Raw genomic sequence first — 15517 nt, forward strand, 5'->3', positions numbered from 1 at the left:
CGGTGGGAGGGGGTGATTAAATCACCCCTGTCATAAATCCTTTCCATATCTTTTCCGCGGGGTTTTGGGAGTCCCCCCCCCCCCCCCCCCCCTTTCTCCTCCCTTCCTAGCTCGCCAATCCAGCCAACTCCCCCTCTCCCCTCCATACCACCAACACCACCATCCACCAAACCAGCCCCACCCCCAACACCAAATCAAGACCCGCGCACCCCCCCAACCCCCCGCGACGGACTACACCCGGGGCGCATCGCGGGCTTCTACGTGCCCGATTTCATCCTGGAACCTAAGGCAGCTAGTTCGAGGGCGGCAAGCGGCTGATCCCTGTCCTAATCCGGTCGGCTGAGACTCGAAGAGCTACGACGAGCAGCTCGGGGCTGGCGACGCTCTCTGGCGCCCGGGCTGCGGGGCGGGGCGAGGAGACGGTGATGCGGTACTCTCGGGTTCGCTGTGGTCGGTCGTTGGGGGAGGAGGTGCGGCGTGAGGTGTCGGGTGCACTGCTGTGTTTGTTGGTTTCAATGAGGCGGCGTCCAGAGGGAGGTGATGGGGAAATGATGTATCTTGTGTGTTCGAGGCCCATAATAAGTACGGTATCTAACATGACCCCGTCCCGGTTTAATAACAAAGCAAACCCCGGAATCCGACATCTACTCCTTTCACACCATTATCATATTTCACCAGTGGTTGTGCAGCCTCGACATTATATCTGACAATCCCGAAGGAACAGAAGATGGCGCCGAGCCTTGTCCCCAAAACCCCCACTGCCTCGCACCCATCGGTTCCCGAGATTTCATCACCCTTGATAATGGGAGCCTATGGCTACAAAAATGTGCGATTTTCGCCACTGACCCGCAATCACCGCTTTTAATAGACTCCCATCCATGGCAAACAACGCACCGGCGGCAAAATCGTCCAACTTGGCGCGTTTCCTTGCGCAGAACAAGCATGACGACGGTACACTGTACGGCCGAATGTGTGACCATACCGCATACAACCCTCTCCCGGACGACTATGTTTCGACTTACGAGGCTAGAGCTGCCGTCGCCATCGCAGCTTGTGATGCAGCTTTGCACTGTGCCTTGATTAAAAACCCGTCCCAATTGCATTCCGAAGAAACAACCAATCACCATGGCTAGTCCCTGAGCTTTCACAGTGCGAAGTTCCCTGCTGCAAAGGCGGACTCGGCAGACTCGAGCTGTGCCACCCCGTGCACTGTCCTGCTCGCTTCGTTGGCCAATCAATGCCCAAGCTCTGCAGGCCCACTTCTCTCATTGCCTGCCCCGTCACCAATCAGAGGCACAAGGGTATCTATCGTACCCGTTGACCGCGACCCCGCACAGTGTGGGGATTCAATTCAGACGCACTCTGAGCTGGAACTGCCTGAGGCGCAAGCTTGAGATGATCAGCGGGGATTGGCCAACGGAAATCGCAGTTTACGAGGTTGTGGAGGGTTCTTCGTTTCTCTTTTTGTCTGCGGGGCTCTCTCATGTCGAATGGATTTTTTCGCTTCGGATGGAACAGACGAAACGGCAGGCTCCGTATCCAAGGGGCCAGGCGTTGGAGGAGTCTGGGGTTATCTTTTATTCCCTAAACCAAACAGTAAAAAAAATAAAAATAAAAATAAAACTAGTAAAGAAAAAAAAAATGAGGGGCTTGTCTCTTCGACCAAACCATCCGTCCCTCTGCTCTGATAAATACAAGCGTGAGAGCAAGATCGGCTGCTGATTACTGCAGCTTGCCCAGCGGGGCCTCGTGTGTCTTCATGCATCCATGCCACGAACGGTGCACCGCAGCAATACTTCGGCCCTTTCCGGGCTAAAATAATTGGGCGGAGTTTTGACGGCGACGGTGGTTGCAGAGTCACAATAGGTAGTTGTCGAACTCTCTCGATTCGCTGGGGAATTTGACCCCTCTTACAGTGCGAAGAAGGCCAGGACACGCCTTTGTTTCGCAACCCCTCAGACTTGGCAAGCCCCACGCAGCAATGGCTGCCACGACACTGATCAGTGTTCGGTGTCAGCTTCAGGCATCAACAGCGGGTCTTCTCACGCTTGTAATTATCGCAGCGGAGGGGTGGGTACCTAGCTTGGTCGAAGAGACCAGCTCCTCGTTTTTATATCTTCTCTTTTTTTAATCTTTTTTGTGGCGTTTGATTTGGTATGGAGAGAAGAGAACCGACAAAAGGTAAAAGTAACCCCCTCCCGCCTTCAATGCCGATAGCCGTTTGAATTCTCAGGTGTTTGTTCCTCGGAACGCATCATGTCATCCCGTGCTAAATTGCCTGCACGCTGTTCTTCCAACCGAAGGAAAAGGGAATCCAAGTGGCCCCCACAATCCTCCTGCGGTTTCCGTTGGCCAAACACGGCCGTGAGGCATCCATCCCAATGGCCGCCCCCACGTTTGGCGGCCAATCGTCCCCACACAGTTCTTTCGCACGGGGCAGAAGATCTCGCCTTGCCGGGTACAGTACCCTCCGCAGCCACGGACGATGACTCAATGGGTACGGGTTGCGCGGGAAAAGCGATGATCATGGTTTGATTCGCTTCAGGATCGGGGCTGTGTCCTGTCGCCGGGCGGAGATTCCTGTTCGGAGCGCCAGTGGGAGCCTGAGTTCACAAGACCGGCAGCACGGCTCTTCTGAGAATTGGGACAAGCGGGCATGCACACCGGTGTAGGAGACTCGGTCAACCTACTTGGGGGTTATGGAAACCACCAGGTATAAGTATATGAGAGAACATGAAGCCTTTCATCCCATCGCCGTCATCTTCGCATTCTATTTCGTTCAACTTGGTTTGTTGTCCCTCCTTACTCTCCAGTGTCTTTTCTCACTTCAACATGGCGAACCCTAACCCCGTGACTCCCATCCCTCGAAAGTAAGGGTGCGGTCACAGAACTACCCGACCATTTTCGCTAACCTCCCATGACCTTCCTCAAATAGAACCCCTTCTACAAAAAACAAGCAACACAGGCTCGCCAGCTTCCACCATCTCCCACCCCTCAAGTTCTACCTCCATCACCCCATCGAGTGCCAACCTCGACCGCTTCCTCCAACAAGCTGAGCACGACGACGGCACGCTGCACGGCCGCGCGTCGAACCGCACATACCGCCCTTTTCCAGACATCCATATCCCGTCTTACGAGGCCAGGGCCGCCGCCGCCATTGCAGCTTGCGATGCGGTGCTGGGCTGTCACTTCTCGGCCCCCTTCCAAATTGAGAAGTGCCAAGAGTCCATGGCCAATCATACCCGGAAACGCTCGATGGCAGATGAGGGTCGGACCGATCCCGTGAGCTCCACCAAGGGCTGGAAAGTGGGGTCACTTGGCAAGGCATCCGACAGGGTTGCGCACAGGGTTCTCTCAGCCAAACCAACCAAGCGAGCTCCAGGGCAAAAAACAACCTAGCTCAAACAACTAGTTAGTTAGTAAAATCAGTAATATCTTGAATCGCCCCCGCGCTGGGTATATCTGAACTCCGGGCAACTCCAAACTATGATCTTTTTTTATTCTATAGTATATCACTCTTTACGTATCTGACCAATCGCACCCGGTCATGTAGTTAGGGCATCTTCTCCAGCCCAGGCCATTCCATGAGCCACAACTTATTAGTGCAAGATATAAAAATGTTGATTCTGCTCTGTTCTCATTGAGCTGTTCATTTCTTCCTTTGTTCCACAACCCGGAGCCTCAATTGTGGGTCGGTTTTTAAAATTCCATAGTACTGCATTGTTTCTCGAATCAAGGGTGGGAAATAAAGGGTTTAATACCCATATAACTAAAAGTCCCTCCGAATTCGTGGCATCCTTCTCCCCTTTTATCATCCTCCATCATCACCATCATTCTTGCAATCTTGCATAGGTAGACCACATGCAAACAGCGCCATGGCCGCCCGCGACTTCCCCAGGTTTATGGATCTGCCGGGGGAGCTACGACTGCAGATCTGGTCGTACTGCCTCCCCGGCCCGCGCGTGGTCGAGATGGATTTCACCCTGTCTTACCACCAGCTCACCGTCCCGGTCGGCTGTCACCGAGAGCTCTGGTCGTCGCATGCGGGCCACTACCCTGTGATGTCGCGCGCCGTGGCCCGGGAGCGCTTCCAATACGCGACCAACGGCACCCAGGGCCCGCACTATTCGCCCATGGACCCGCTCTTGGACGCGCCACCCGTCCGCCTCCGCAAGGGCTTTGACATTCTGCATCTCAATTGGCATTACGGCTACAAGGGGGTCGACGTGTTCTGGCCGCCGAAGCATCTCTGGAAGACTTTCGAGTGGCTGGCTGGTCAAGCCGCCGCCGTGTCCGTCAGTGCCGACTTGTTGCTCCCGTTTGAGCCAAAGCAGGTCTACGCGAATCCCTATATCACGTCTCTTCATGAGCGTAATGTGAAGCGCTTCAAACCAGACCGTCTCCACTACGTAGTTTTGGCTAACGTTGAGATTCATATCACGGCCAGGGAGGCCGCCCAGGCTGCGGTGATTGGTGACCTGGGCGAGGAACCTATCCAGCTGGTTGACCCCAGGGACACGGCGGCAATCACCAAGTTCCGCGATGTCTGGAAACGTCACCAGCCCGAGCCGCCGTTTGCCGAGGAGCGGGACGTGGCCAAGTTCTTCTCCGCCGTCATCGAGGGTGCTGCAGACTACTGCGCACGCGTAGAAAAATGGCGCCAAAACATGGAAAAGACGTGGTTGTTGCACAAGTGCCGCAAGTTCGACCTCCCATTGGAGGATTATAAAGATATTTGGCCACACTGGTGGGAGGGTGGAAATGAGACTTTTCTTCCTCATCCCGGCTTGGTTCGCGACTGGGATGATAAAGCGCTTCAGTTCGCGAGGGAGCACCCGTGGGTCCAGGACAAACTGGCGCTGATGCCGCGCTTTGAGCCGGTCATCATGTTCCGCCACTGCGTCGGCTGGTGTGGTCCGATGGGCTGCGCGAATAGGTCGTTACTTTCACGTTGCAAGACGGGGGTGACAAGACGGAATCATATCAGGGGCGTGCACAGGAACATCGTGATCTGGCGTGCTAAACAGAGAGGCGAAATCGACTGCAGTCTGCCGCCCGTACCCGCGCAATGATCCCGTGTAGTTTACGGCGTCTGGCTCGGCAGGCTTCGGTGTTGGCTTTTGTGACATATAATAGTAGTAGAGTATTCAAGTTTAGTGGATTATTCGATTTTCCCTCACCGTTTGGCGTGTTCTGTTCCAAAAGTTTCGAAGCGCTCCAACTCTCGGTTTGTTGACGCTCATGGAGTGGGATTTGCGGCCAAAATGCCGCCCAGCCGTCAACTATTTGCTTAGTTCGAATTCTCTTCACCATACCAAAATATATAATTCAATTTGTTTCCTTACGAACCTGCGCTTGAGACATTACGATTTACGTCGTAAGACTCGTGCCAAGGAGAAAGCAGTATGGATAGGCCCGCCAGCCAATCCAAGTAGAGTCGCGTTTTGAGCTTCCATTCCGGACCGGTTACCTATTCTGGATGACCCACCTGTGCAGATCCGTTACGATTCTGAGCAATGGGAGCAAAGGAAGTGGAAACAGGGTCGTGGAGCGGCACCTCTGAGCAAAAAAACCGGTACACACAAGCGATATACGTCTATCTTCGTACCATATCCCTCAGTCAAACCAAGCCCGATCTTTCTCAAACAAAGTGCAATACAATCCTTCACTGCCGCTCTCTCTATTTCCGCAATATTATTTATTTGTCTGGATTGGTGCTCTGTGCACAACTGTCCTAAGTGTGGTGCATGTATAAGCGAGGCTTGCAGGCGGATCCACTTAAGCTGGGTTGTGTGTAACCGTGGGTTGTCATGGACGAACACTCCCTCTGCAGCCTCCTTCCAAGAGGCACGAAGACGTGGCAGTCAGGCGACATTGAGAGCACAATCAACCTGGTACTGGCCTCTGCAGAACTAGCAGACCAACTACTCAGATGCACGATTCACCCCTGCGACCATGGCTCAGACCACAGAGCAATCGAGACAGATTTTGACGCCACGGTGGAGGACCGTCCCAGTGAGACGAGGTTCCTCTTCAAGAACGCGCCCTGGACGGAAATTAGGACTAGGGTGGCAGCAAACCTCGAACGCATCCCCTGGGACGGCAATGTCCAGCAGCAGACGGACAGGCTCATGGCAGCGGTAACCGAGGCGGTCTACGCCCTGACACCTAAAGCCAAGCCCTCACCATACGCCAAGCGGTGGTGGACAACAGACCTGACACGGCTTCGCCAGACATACACGTTTTGGAGAAACCTGGCGAGATCTCGACGTAGGATTGGGCAAACAGCACCAGAGCTCGAACAACGAGCCAGGATGGCAGCCAAAGAGTACCACGACGCCATCCGCAGACAGAAGAGTTCGCATTGGAACGACTTCCTGGCCGATGACGCTAACATCTGGCAAGCAACGAAGTACCTGCAAACCGGCAGCGGCACGATGGGCGATAAGATACCCCCGCTCGTCCGACCCGATGGCTCTATCACGGAGGGTAAAGCAGAACAAGCGCAGGAGTTACTCACCGCCTTCTTCCCACCTTTGCCAGCGAGAATCGAAGACGAGGGCCAACGACCTCAACGGGCGCCGGTACACATGCCAGACCTAACAATGGAGGAGATAGAACAAAAGGTCCTGTCCGCTAAGCCATGGAAGGCGCCCGGGGAAGACGGTCTACCGGCAATGGTATGGAGACAGCTCTGGCCAGTGGTCAAAGACAGGGTGCTCCATTTATTCCAGACGTCGCTTCGAGACGGCGACATCCCCAGCCAGTGGAAGAATGCCAAGATCATCCCATTGAAGAAGCCAGGGAAGAGCGATTACACTCTAGCCAAGTCCTGGAGACCCATCTCGCTGCTCTCCACGCTAGGTAAGATACTAGAGGCAGTCATTGAGGAGCGTTTATCCCATGCTGTGGAGACCTGCGGCCTTCTACCCGCCAACCACTTCGGAGCCAGGAAGAGACGCTCGACCGAACAGGCTCTCCTTCTGCTTCAGGAACACATCTACAAAGCATGGAGAGCTAGGAAAGTGCTCAGTCTGATCAGCTTCGATGTCAAGGGCGCATACAATGGGGTCTTCAAAGACAGGCTTCTCCAGAGGCTCAAGGCAAGAGGGATACCTGAACCCCTGGTCAAGTGGATCAACGCCTTCTGCTCCAAGCGCACAGCGACCATTGCCGTAAACGGGTTCACATCTGGACGGCAAGAGCTGCCCCAAGCGGGTCTTCCGCAAGGATCGCCGCTGTCTCCAGTGTTGTTCCTCTTCTTCAACGCCGACCTAGTGCAGCACAAGATCGACGCGAACGGAGGCGCAATTGCCTTCGTGGACGACTACACTGCCTGGGTAACGGGCCCGTCAGCGGAGTCGAACCGCACTGGAATCCAAGCTATCATCGACAAAGCCCTTGACTGGGAGAAACGGAGCGGTGCGCAGTTTGAAGGCGAAAAGACAGCCATCATACACTTCACGAGGAACATGGAGCGATTTTCAGAACAACCGTTCTCGGTCAAAGGCGAAGTGGTCAAACCGAAGGAAAGTGCGAAAATCCTAGGTGTCGTGATGGATCGCGAACTCCGCTACAAGCAGCACATTGCTAGGACGGCAGCTAAGGGCCTCGCAGCCGCTCTGGCCCTGAAGAGGCTGAAGATGCTTTCCCCGCGGACAGCGAGGCAGCTATTTGTTGCGACAGTAGCCCCGGTCATGGACTACGCTGCCAATGTCTGGATGCATGCGTGCGGGGAAAAGGCACTGAGCTGGCTGAACAGGGCGCAGAAGATCGGGGCCCTGGCCATCACGGGAGCCTTTCGAACCGCGGCAACAGCCGTGGTGGAAGCTGAAGCGAGCATCTACCCCGTACGAGAACGACACGCCCAGGCGGCAGCCAGTCTGTGGATCAACATCCACACGCTGCCCGGAACGCATCCCCTTGCGATGAAGAAAGTCCGGACCACCGTACGATTCGTATCTCCGCTGCAGAAAATTGCCCGCGTGGCCGAAGGAGTACGAGTTGACCGGATGGAGACAATCCAGGAATACGCCGTCCCGCCCTGGGTACCTCGCCTACGACCGACGCTCGAAGCCGATCGAGGGAAGGCGGCCGAGATGGTCAACAAAATTTCGGGAATCGTGATCGCAACCAGCTCATCCGTAAAGAAGGGCATTGTTGGCATGGGCGGCCTTGCACGGGATACTCTCTTCAACAGAACTAGCGAGACTGTGACAAACTATGCTGTTGTTCTTGGGACAAGGGAAGAGCAGAACCCATATACAGCAGAGCTAGCAGCCATCGCAATGGCCCTGGAGAAGTTACCGGCTAGCATCTGCCACAGGCACATCACCGTGATCACTAGGAACCAGTCAGCGCTGGCAGCAGTTGGACAGCCGCGGCAGCAATCCGGCCAAAGCATCATACGGCAAATCTACGACTTGGCCAGGCTGCACCGACAAAGAGGGAACTCGGTCAACTTTCTGTGGATACCAGCGGAGATTGACTTCGCGCTGGGGTCAGATGCCAAGGCAGCAGCCCAGAGAGCGTCGAAGCAAGGACGCACACCCGACTCCCAAATACCCCAGGCCAAGTCTACCGCGATGAGGCTGGCAATGGAAAGACAACGGGCGACAAGAGTTCTACCTGTAAGCGTGGGCAAGTTCTCAAAGGCCATGGACGCAGCACTACCAGGCAAGCACACGCGCCATCTCTATGACAAGCTGAAGCGAAGGGAGGCCTGCGTATTGGCGCAGCTCCGAACCGGAATGGCGAGACTGAACGGTTTTTTGAGCAGGATTGGGGCGGTCGAGTCAGACCTTTGTGCCTGTGGACAAGCGAGGGAATCAGTGGAACACTTTCTTTTCCGATGCGTGAGATGGACAGCTCTGAGGGAAGACATGCTGCAATGCACAGTGGCAAGACGAGGAAGCCTCTCGTTCTATCTGGGAGGGAAAGCGCCATCAGATACAAGGCATTGGTCACCAGATATGAAGGCAGTCCGGGAGACGATCAAATACGCAATGGCAACAGGAAGGCTGGAGCTGAATGAGGAGGAGAGTCTAGACCAGTCACAGCAGAAGAAGCCGACACTCAACACCACGAGCCTCAACCACGAGCCTTAACCAGCAGGTCCCGCTTTAGCTGCTGAAGATAGGACGCTGAACACTTGGAGAAAGTAGCCTCCAAGTTGATCTGCTAACAACAACCAAGGCAAGAGGTAAATGGTGCAGCGAGAAAAAGGGAAGAAGTAGGGGCTTGTACGAGTTAAAGGCAAACCGATTTGATCCGGATGTAGTTAGCGTGCTAAGGCCCTATAGGCCCAGTGCCTCCGGGCGAAATAAATTCCATCCAATTCTATCCATCCATTCGTGGGTTGTGTGTAACCGTGGGTTGTGTGTAACCGTGGGTTGGGCGGGCCTGCCCATTTATTCCCCTACTTTCTGGAGTCCTTCACTCCCTCAGGTATAATAACAGTCGATCTACCCAGGTGGCCATGCCTTCGATTTTGTTTCTTAACTTCTGATTCCTTTATCTCAGCATCCCATCACACATCTCCCAATGTAGCATCCACTCCGTCCCATTCCAGTATCTTTAGTTGTCTTCGTTGGCATAGCCCTATAATCCAAATCCCCTTCCATCCCACCAAGTACTCCAGGGAATCTCTGCACGCTTCGTCATGTCGGAACCAAACCCGCCGCTTGGCTCCCGTCGTGGAGATTGGTGAGCCGTGCCCTAGATATCCCAATTCCTAAGCCTGCTGCCACGTCTCCCAATTTCTTGGTCTTTTGTCTTCAGTTACAACTTGCTCGTCTCTCTTGTTTCTTGTTGCTAATAATCACCTTGGCCTTAGCACCGTGTCGTCTTCGGCGTCAACCACACTTGTGGGCTCGATTCATTCCTGCTCCAGCTCCGCCTCCAACCACAGCGACACCGCTGCTTACACTTACAACATCGACCGCTTCGACAAACAAGACAACATCAACGCTAGCACCGTTTACGACCGGATCCCAACCAATCCATCTGACCCTCACCCGACCGCCCGCATACATTTCTATACAACCAGAGCAGCCAGCGTTATCGAGGCCTTCAACGCCGCCTTTGGCGTCAGTTCTCAGCGATAAGCGGCCTTGTGAGGCTTGCCTACCGACGCGGGGATTGTATTTGTGTGGGATTCCCAGGCTGGACGATAGCCACCTTGTCACCAGACGGGTTGCTTCCATCGCCAGTCGGCGCTCGACACTCACCACATCACTTGACCTCAACATGGCCAACACCGGAACACTAACTTCATTGGACCACCCATAGATGGTTTAGTGTAGGACTTGGAATTTCCCCCATATTTTCTTGGCGAGCTTTCACCCTTTTTAGTTTATTTTTTCACAATCTCTACCCGTTACATTGTTAAGTCCAAGATATGTCCAGCTCCGGTGGCATTTCCTTCACATTCATTCACCCTTCAAGCTCAACGTCATGTTCCAACTTGCTTCATGTGGTTTTCCTTCATAGCCCGGTATAGATCTGACGGTTTTATTGTGGTCCCTGACGCGATGCGTACATATCCAGTTCCATCTTTAGGTATGTCCCCCCGCCTTCCGGGCCTACGGCTCAACTGACCGTCGATCTAGATGAGGATGACTCAAACGGTGGTCCGGAAACAGAGCAGTTGTTGGGTATCTTTTTGTCTTTAATCGCCACATTGTTTTTTGTCGCTTGTCATTTGCCAGAAACAAATATGCAATTCTGTCAAGTCTATCTACCTACGTGCACTGCGTTCTCGAAGTTCCTCCCATTCCTCCGTTCATCTCCACTGACTGATATCTGCAACCCACTCCCATTAACTTCCTGTGCCTGCTCGACCCCCCTTGTTCGCCCTCTGTTTGCATCCGTCTCCGAAGGCCTCACAAGTGAGGTTTGTCAGGTGTGTGAGGGGCTGAGCCACGCGATGCCTATTCCCGAGAGGCCAACGTTAATACAATCTTTCAATTCTTGTATGGGACAGGGTTATCAACATACCCGACTAGTAGAGCCTCATGCCCTGGGCATACTTGGAAGGGGAGTGCCCGTCGATGTTGTAGCACTGGTGGGAATGAAAGTAATCTCCATCGTAAGAGTACGTGTCGTACAAGAAGGTCTCGGCAGTGCATCCCGGTTGGCTGTAGAACGCAATCCTCTGCCCGTTCTTCTTTCCCCATCCATTCTCCTTGTAGGATTGAAATCGCTGGGTCGAGGGATCACAGGCTGCGTTGTGATCGACCGAGACATCCTGCTCCGTGCCGGTGCAGTCACGGCCGCTGTAGGTCAAGACTTTGACGGCCACGCTGCCCTGGATGAAAGCGGCGGCGGCGACGGTGATGAGCTTGGAGAAATGCATTTTCGGAGATGTTGGGAATATCAAGGCTCTCTTAAATGTGAGAAGTGATTCGAATGATGTTGGGAATTGGAACTGTTTGGCTTTGGTGGTGAAGGAAGACTCTTGACTGAGATGAGGACGTGGTTTATATAGTTAGAGTCGCGGCATGATCTACAAGCATCTACATGCGTATGTACATGCATCCTGTCATCAGAGCGTATTCGATCTTCGGAGCGTATCCAGCCTTCTGAGCGTATACGGTCTTCAGAGGACGTGTTCAGGTTGGGGATCTACTCGGTGTGTTCGATTTTGGGGAGAGCTCTATCGTGTGATTCGCCGAAGCGCCGACGATCTTTGAAGTGTCTCTCGCTTTTTCATGCTGAGGAGCCTATCATGTCTTGCAGTGTATTGACCCTTGCAGCATAATATCATCACACTCAGCTTATTCATGTCTCACAGCGTATTAATCCTTGGGAGCATGTTCTCAACTTGCGCAGATTCTCCGGAGGTGAAATTCTTGTCCGAAGGAGGCGGCTGTGTATAGACTAGTACCATGAGCACTCGAGATTCACTCCACGTCCTGCATCAATCCTGGCTTTACCGCGGTGGCCTTCTTGCCGCCTTCCATTGCGTCCTTTGCCGGTGTGTCGTCTACAGTTGCGGTGAACACACCGTCGACGAAGCGCTTAACCCTTTTCCGTATCGACAACATGGGCCGCTCTGGAGTCTCGCTTGACAACGGTGCCGGCTTCCTTATAGAGGGATATTCTTCACGACATGCACATCCCTCGTCTTTCCCGTCTCGGACATCTCCTTGTGTTCTTCGTGCAACCGCTCTAGAGTCACCCTACAGTGAGCCTCTTCCTTAGGGGGAAAAGAACCCCTTTTTTGGCGGCCCTGGGCAATCCATCGGCCCGGACCTGGCTACCTTTTTCAAACAGCGATAGTGATGACTAAATAGTTATTCACCTATAGCTACCACAACGGTGTGGGGATGGCGTCGGCTCGAATACTTCGCAGCTTGCTCACATATGACGATCAAGGCTGCTCGGTATATAAATGGTGACTTTTGCCAGAATGAGACGAGAACTGGGCAGGGAAGGGCTGAACTGTTGACATGGTGTCCATCACAAATGAGACTCGTCTCTTCTCACCGGTCTATCAGACATTACATCCTTATATACTACCCCCTTTGATTCCACAACCGCCCGTTCTTGTCCCATCCTCCTTTCCCAAGTTAACCCTCACATCAAACATCATCCAAACCCACTCACCCCTCCCATCTCCAACCCCCCTCCCCTTCTCCAATATCAAGAGAAAAAGAAAAATCACCCTTTCAACACCCCCCCTCCCCCCATCCCCCACCCTCGCCAACTCCAACACCAAACCGCCACAAAAAACAACCTCACATCCACCTCCCTCACCCCCCTACCCAACCCACTCCCTCCCCGCCTCCCCAATCCCCCTCGCCACATCCCCCCCCCTCTCCGTCCCCAAAAACCACCCCACCACCTCCGCCACCTCCCCCATCCCCTCACTGACTGGCACGTAATGCACCCACGCCCTTAACCTCTCATCATGCCATTCCCTTAGCACCGTCTGCTTGAGCACGGCGGTGCGGGACGCGAGCAGTTTGAGGTACCGCCCGGAGATGCCGTTGCCGTCGAGGTCGAAGGCTAGTTTGTGCGCGAGGGCGGCGTCGCGCGGTTGCCAGGGGAGCGTGCGGAAATGGGAACGCTGTTGGCGGCAGGGGAGGGGGGTCAGGCATTGGAAGAGGCGGGTGGGGGCGGTGAGGTAGTGGCGGGGGTTGAGGAAGGTGGACTTGGAGGTGGTGAGTTGGTGGGTGGGGGTTTGGTGGAGGTAGGCGTGTTGTTGGTGGTGTTGTTGGTTGTTGGTGGGGGGGAGGTTTTGGGTGAGGGAGAGGAAGCGCTGGCGGTGGAAGCCGCGCCAGTCGTGGGTGGAGGAGGCTACCGCGCCGGTGGTGGAGCCTGTCCAGTAGAGCTGGTTGGATTTGGATTCCCAGGGGAGGTCGGCGGCGGGGTCGTAGAGGAATTCGGGCTCGACGATGTAGGCTGGGGAAGGGATCAGGATGTCCGACATGGTGGAGGGGGCGCCGGTCGAGAGGACGGGGACGAGGCCCTCGATGAGCTTGAACGAGGGTGGCGCTTGGAAGAGCCCGTGCGTGTAGGCGTATTCGGGGTGCTTGCAGAGGTCGAGGGTCGCGGTGCGGTTGATGACGAAGGGGAGACCGAGGGCCTCGAGGGGGCTGTCGCGGGGTTTTTGCGGCGGAGTGGTGCAGAATTTGGTGATTTCGTCCCAAGTTGGTTTCTCTGAGAGGTCGGTTACCGAAAAAGGGATTTTGTTCGAGGCTCCTGGCGCCATCACCACCCTCGGCTCGTCGAGGTGGTTCACCAGGAACTTGGCGTCGGGGAGCACCCCCTTAAGGTCACCCAGCAGCTTGTTGAACATGTCCGTGGTATGTCTGTCCGAGGACCGCGTCGGGTGCTCGCAACGGGTCTCGGCGGTGGCACCTGAGAAGGAGCAAAGCCATAGGTCAATGTCCGGCGTCTTGTGGGCGTCGTGCATGATCTGTACCACCTCCTTGCCGCTGACTCTCCAAAACGGCGAGACAGATTCATAAATCATATCGAACTCGTCGATGATGGGGGATTGATTATCCACCGCATACTGGTACCATTCCTTGAATCCCGGTGGCGGCTCTACCCCATACCGACGTTTATATTCGTCGACAGCCGCTGCGTATGTCTTGGATTGCCGCGCCAGCATTTGCTCGAAGTCAACCTTGGCGGCACGCACCAGGACCTCGATCGGATGCTCCGCAGAATGGAGGGCTGATAAGTTCGCTTGTTGAATAGCGACGATGCTGGCCAAGTAAGGGACAAGAGAGAGGAGGAGCAGCGCCCACAGAGCCCACCTGCCTTTGGATTGTTTGGGAAGCATAAAGATGATCTGGGCGAGGACGAGAAGCGAGGCTACAACTGGTGACACAGCTTCCAGCTCTGATCTCTGAATCCAGAGGTCGCGGCTGGCTACCAAGCCGAACGTCCCGATGGCAGTAACGGTGCACCACGAGGTGTGACAGGCCTGCGGGGTGTGAGTACGTAGGGCTGCATGGTGGCACAGGTGGGGGACAGACTGTTTGTATCGCAAAGTACCAGAAACCAGCTTTGAGGAGACCCAGTAAATATGCTGTGAACCCGAGATGGATGCTGTGTCCCCCGAAAATATACACCTGTATCCCCAACACCCCTGCCAAGACAACGACGACTCTGGTGGCAAGGGCTGGAACAGCCGACTCGAGGTCAGGGATGCATGGCAGCAAGCGAGGACCGTCGGTCCTGGGTATCAAAGCAACGTAGACAACCAACAGCGCCGCGAGCGGGATAATCTGCAGCAATAGTTCTAAGGAGGCTCCTCTCACCACGGCGAGGACCGCAACCAATGCAACTAGTGCCGCCCCCCACACGGAGTTGACCAGAGCTGCGAGTCCCGGTTCGAGTTCCTGTGCCCCGGGCCGAAGCCTCCTTTCCGCTAGCAGCAGCAGCGGCGTCAAGGCGGGCTAAACAGTCAGAAAACCTCGCCCAAGACCAACCCAGCAAGACATTGTTTGTGTATGAGACAGGCAGTAGTACTTACAAAAAGCACCAACGCACCCATCTCCGCCGCGCACGCGCTCACCACCCCCAAAGCCAGCGCCACCACCCCCAGCGACCATCCCGACGCCACCCTCCCAGCCCCCAAACCCCGACCCTCACTCCCACGCCCCCTCCTCCCTCCACCCTCCCCCTCCCCCTCAGGGCCGTCACCGCCCCCAACTAACTCCCACCCCTCCCCCTCCCCCCCCACACGCGACCCCAACCCAAGCCCACCCCCCCATCGCCTCACCCCAGCACCCACCGCCCCCAACACCCCCCAGCAAACCACCTCGGACAGGCATTCTGCTGCCTGTCCCTGGATTCCGACTTGCCGGTGGCAGATTGCTGTTGCGAGGACTGCTGCGAGGAGGGCGGTGAGGGTGGTTGTGAGGTTGAGGGGTTTGGGGACGGGGATGGTGGTGGTGAGGTGTTCGATCCAGGGGGGAAGCCAGCGGCGGGGTGGCGGTGGTGGTGGTGGTGTGGACATTTCTGGTGGTCTCGGACGGATGGACGGATGGACGCGAAT

The 15517-nt window shown here is 55.2% G+C and overlaps 5 protein-coding genes across 5 annotated transcripts; 3 read left to right on the forward strand and 2 right to left on the reverse strand.

Moving 5' to 3' along the window:
* Window positions 1-2832: 2832 nt before the first annotated feature.
* Window positions 2833-3399, forward strand: CHGG_10479 (uncharacterized protein; the record flags this gene model as incomplete). The annotated part of the gene is made up of 2 exons (XM_001228405.1): window positions 2833-2870; window positions 2958-3399. The coding sequence occupies 2 exons, from the start codon at window positions 2833-2835 to the stop codon at window positions 3397-3399; spliced, it is 480 nt and encodes a 159-aa protein (XP_001228406.1).
* A 476-nt stretch (window positions 3400-3875) lies between these two features.
* CHGG_10480 (uncharacterized protein) lies at window positions 3876-5072 on the forward strand (the record flags this gene model as incomplete). The annotated part of the gene is made up of 1 exon (XM_001228406.1): window positions 3876-5072. One exon carries the CDS (start codon window positions 3876-3878, stop codon window positions 5070-5072), a length of 1197 nt encoding a protein of 398 aa, XP_001228407.1.
* A 738-nt stretch (window positions 5073-5810) lies between these two features.
* On the forward strand, window positions 5811-9107 carry CHGG_10481 (uncharacterized protein; the record flags this gene model as incomplete). The annotated part of the gene is made up of 1 exon (XM_001228407.1): window positions 5811-9107. One exon carries the CDS (start codon window positions 5811-5813, stop codon window positions 9105-9107), a length of 3297 nt encoding a protein of 1098 aa, XP_001228408.1.
* Window positions 9108-11002: 1895 nt separating this feature from the next.
* On the reverse strand, window positions 11003-11356 carry CHGG_10482 (uncharacterized protein; the record flags this gene model as incomplete). The annotated part of the gene is made up of 1 exon (XM_001228408.1): window positions 11003-11356. One exon carries the CDS (start codon window positions 11354-11356, stop codon window positions 11003-11005), a length of 354 nt encoding a protein of 117 aa, XP_001228409.1.
* A 1407-nt stretch (window positions 11357-12763) lies between these two features.
* Window positions 12764-15478, reverse strand: CHGG_10483 (uncharacterized protein; the record flags this gene model as incomplete). Its single annotated transcript, XM_001228409.1, has 3 exons — window positions 12764-14440; window positions 14589-14915; window positions 14993-15478. The coding sequence occupies 3 exons, from the start codon at window positions 15476-15478 to the stop codon at window positions 12764-12766; spliced, it is 2490 nt and encodes an 829-aa protein (XP_001228410.1).
* Between the last annotated feature and the right edge of the window lie 39 nt (window positions 15479-15517).

Source organism: Chaetomium globosum, genomic scaffold (genome assembly GCF_000143365.1).
Source record: "Chaetomium globosum CBS 148.51 scaffold_7 genomic scaffold, whole genome shotgun sequence".
NCBI classification, from domain to species: domain Eukaryota; kingdom Fungi; phylum Ascomycota; class Sordariomycetes; order Sordariales; family Chaetomiaceae; genus Chaetomium; species Chaetomium globosum.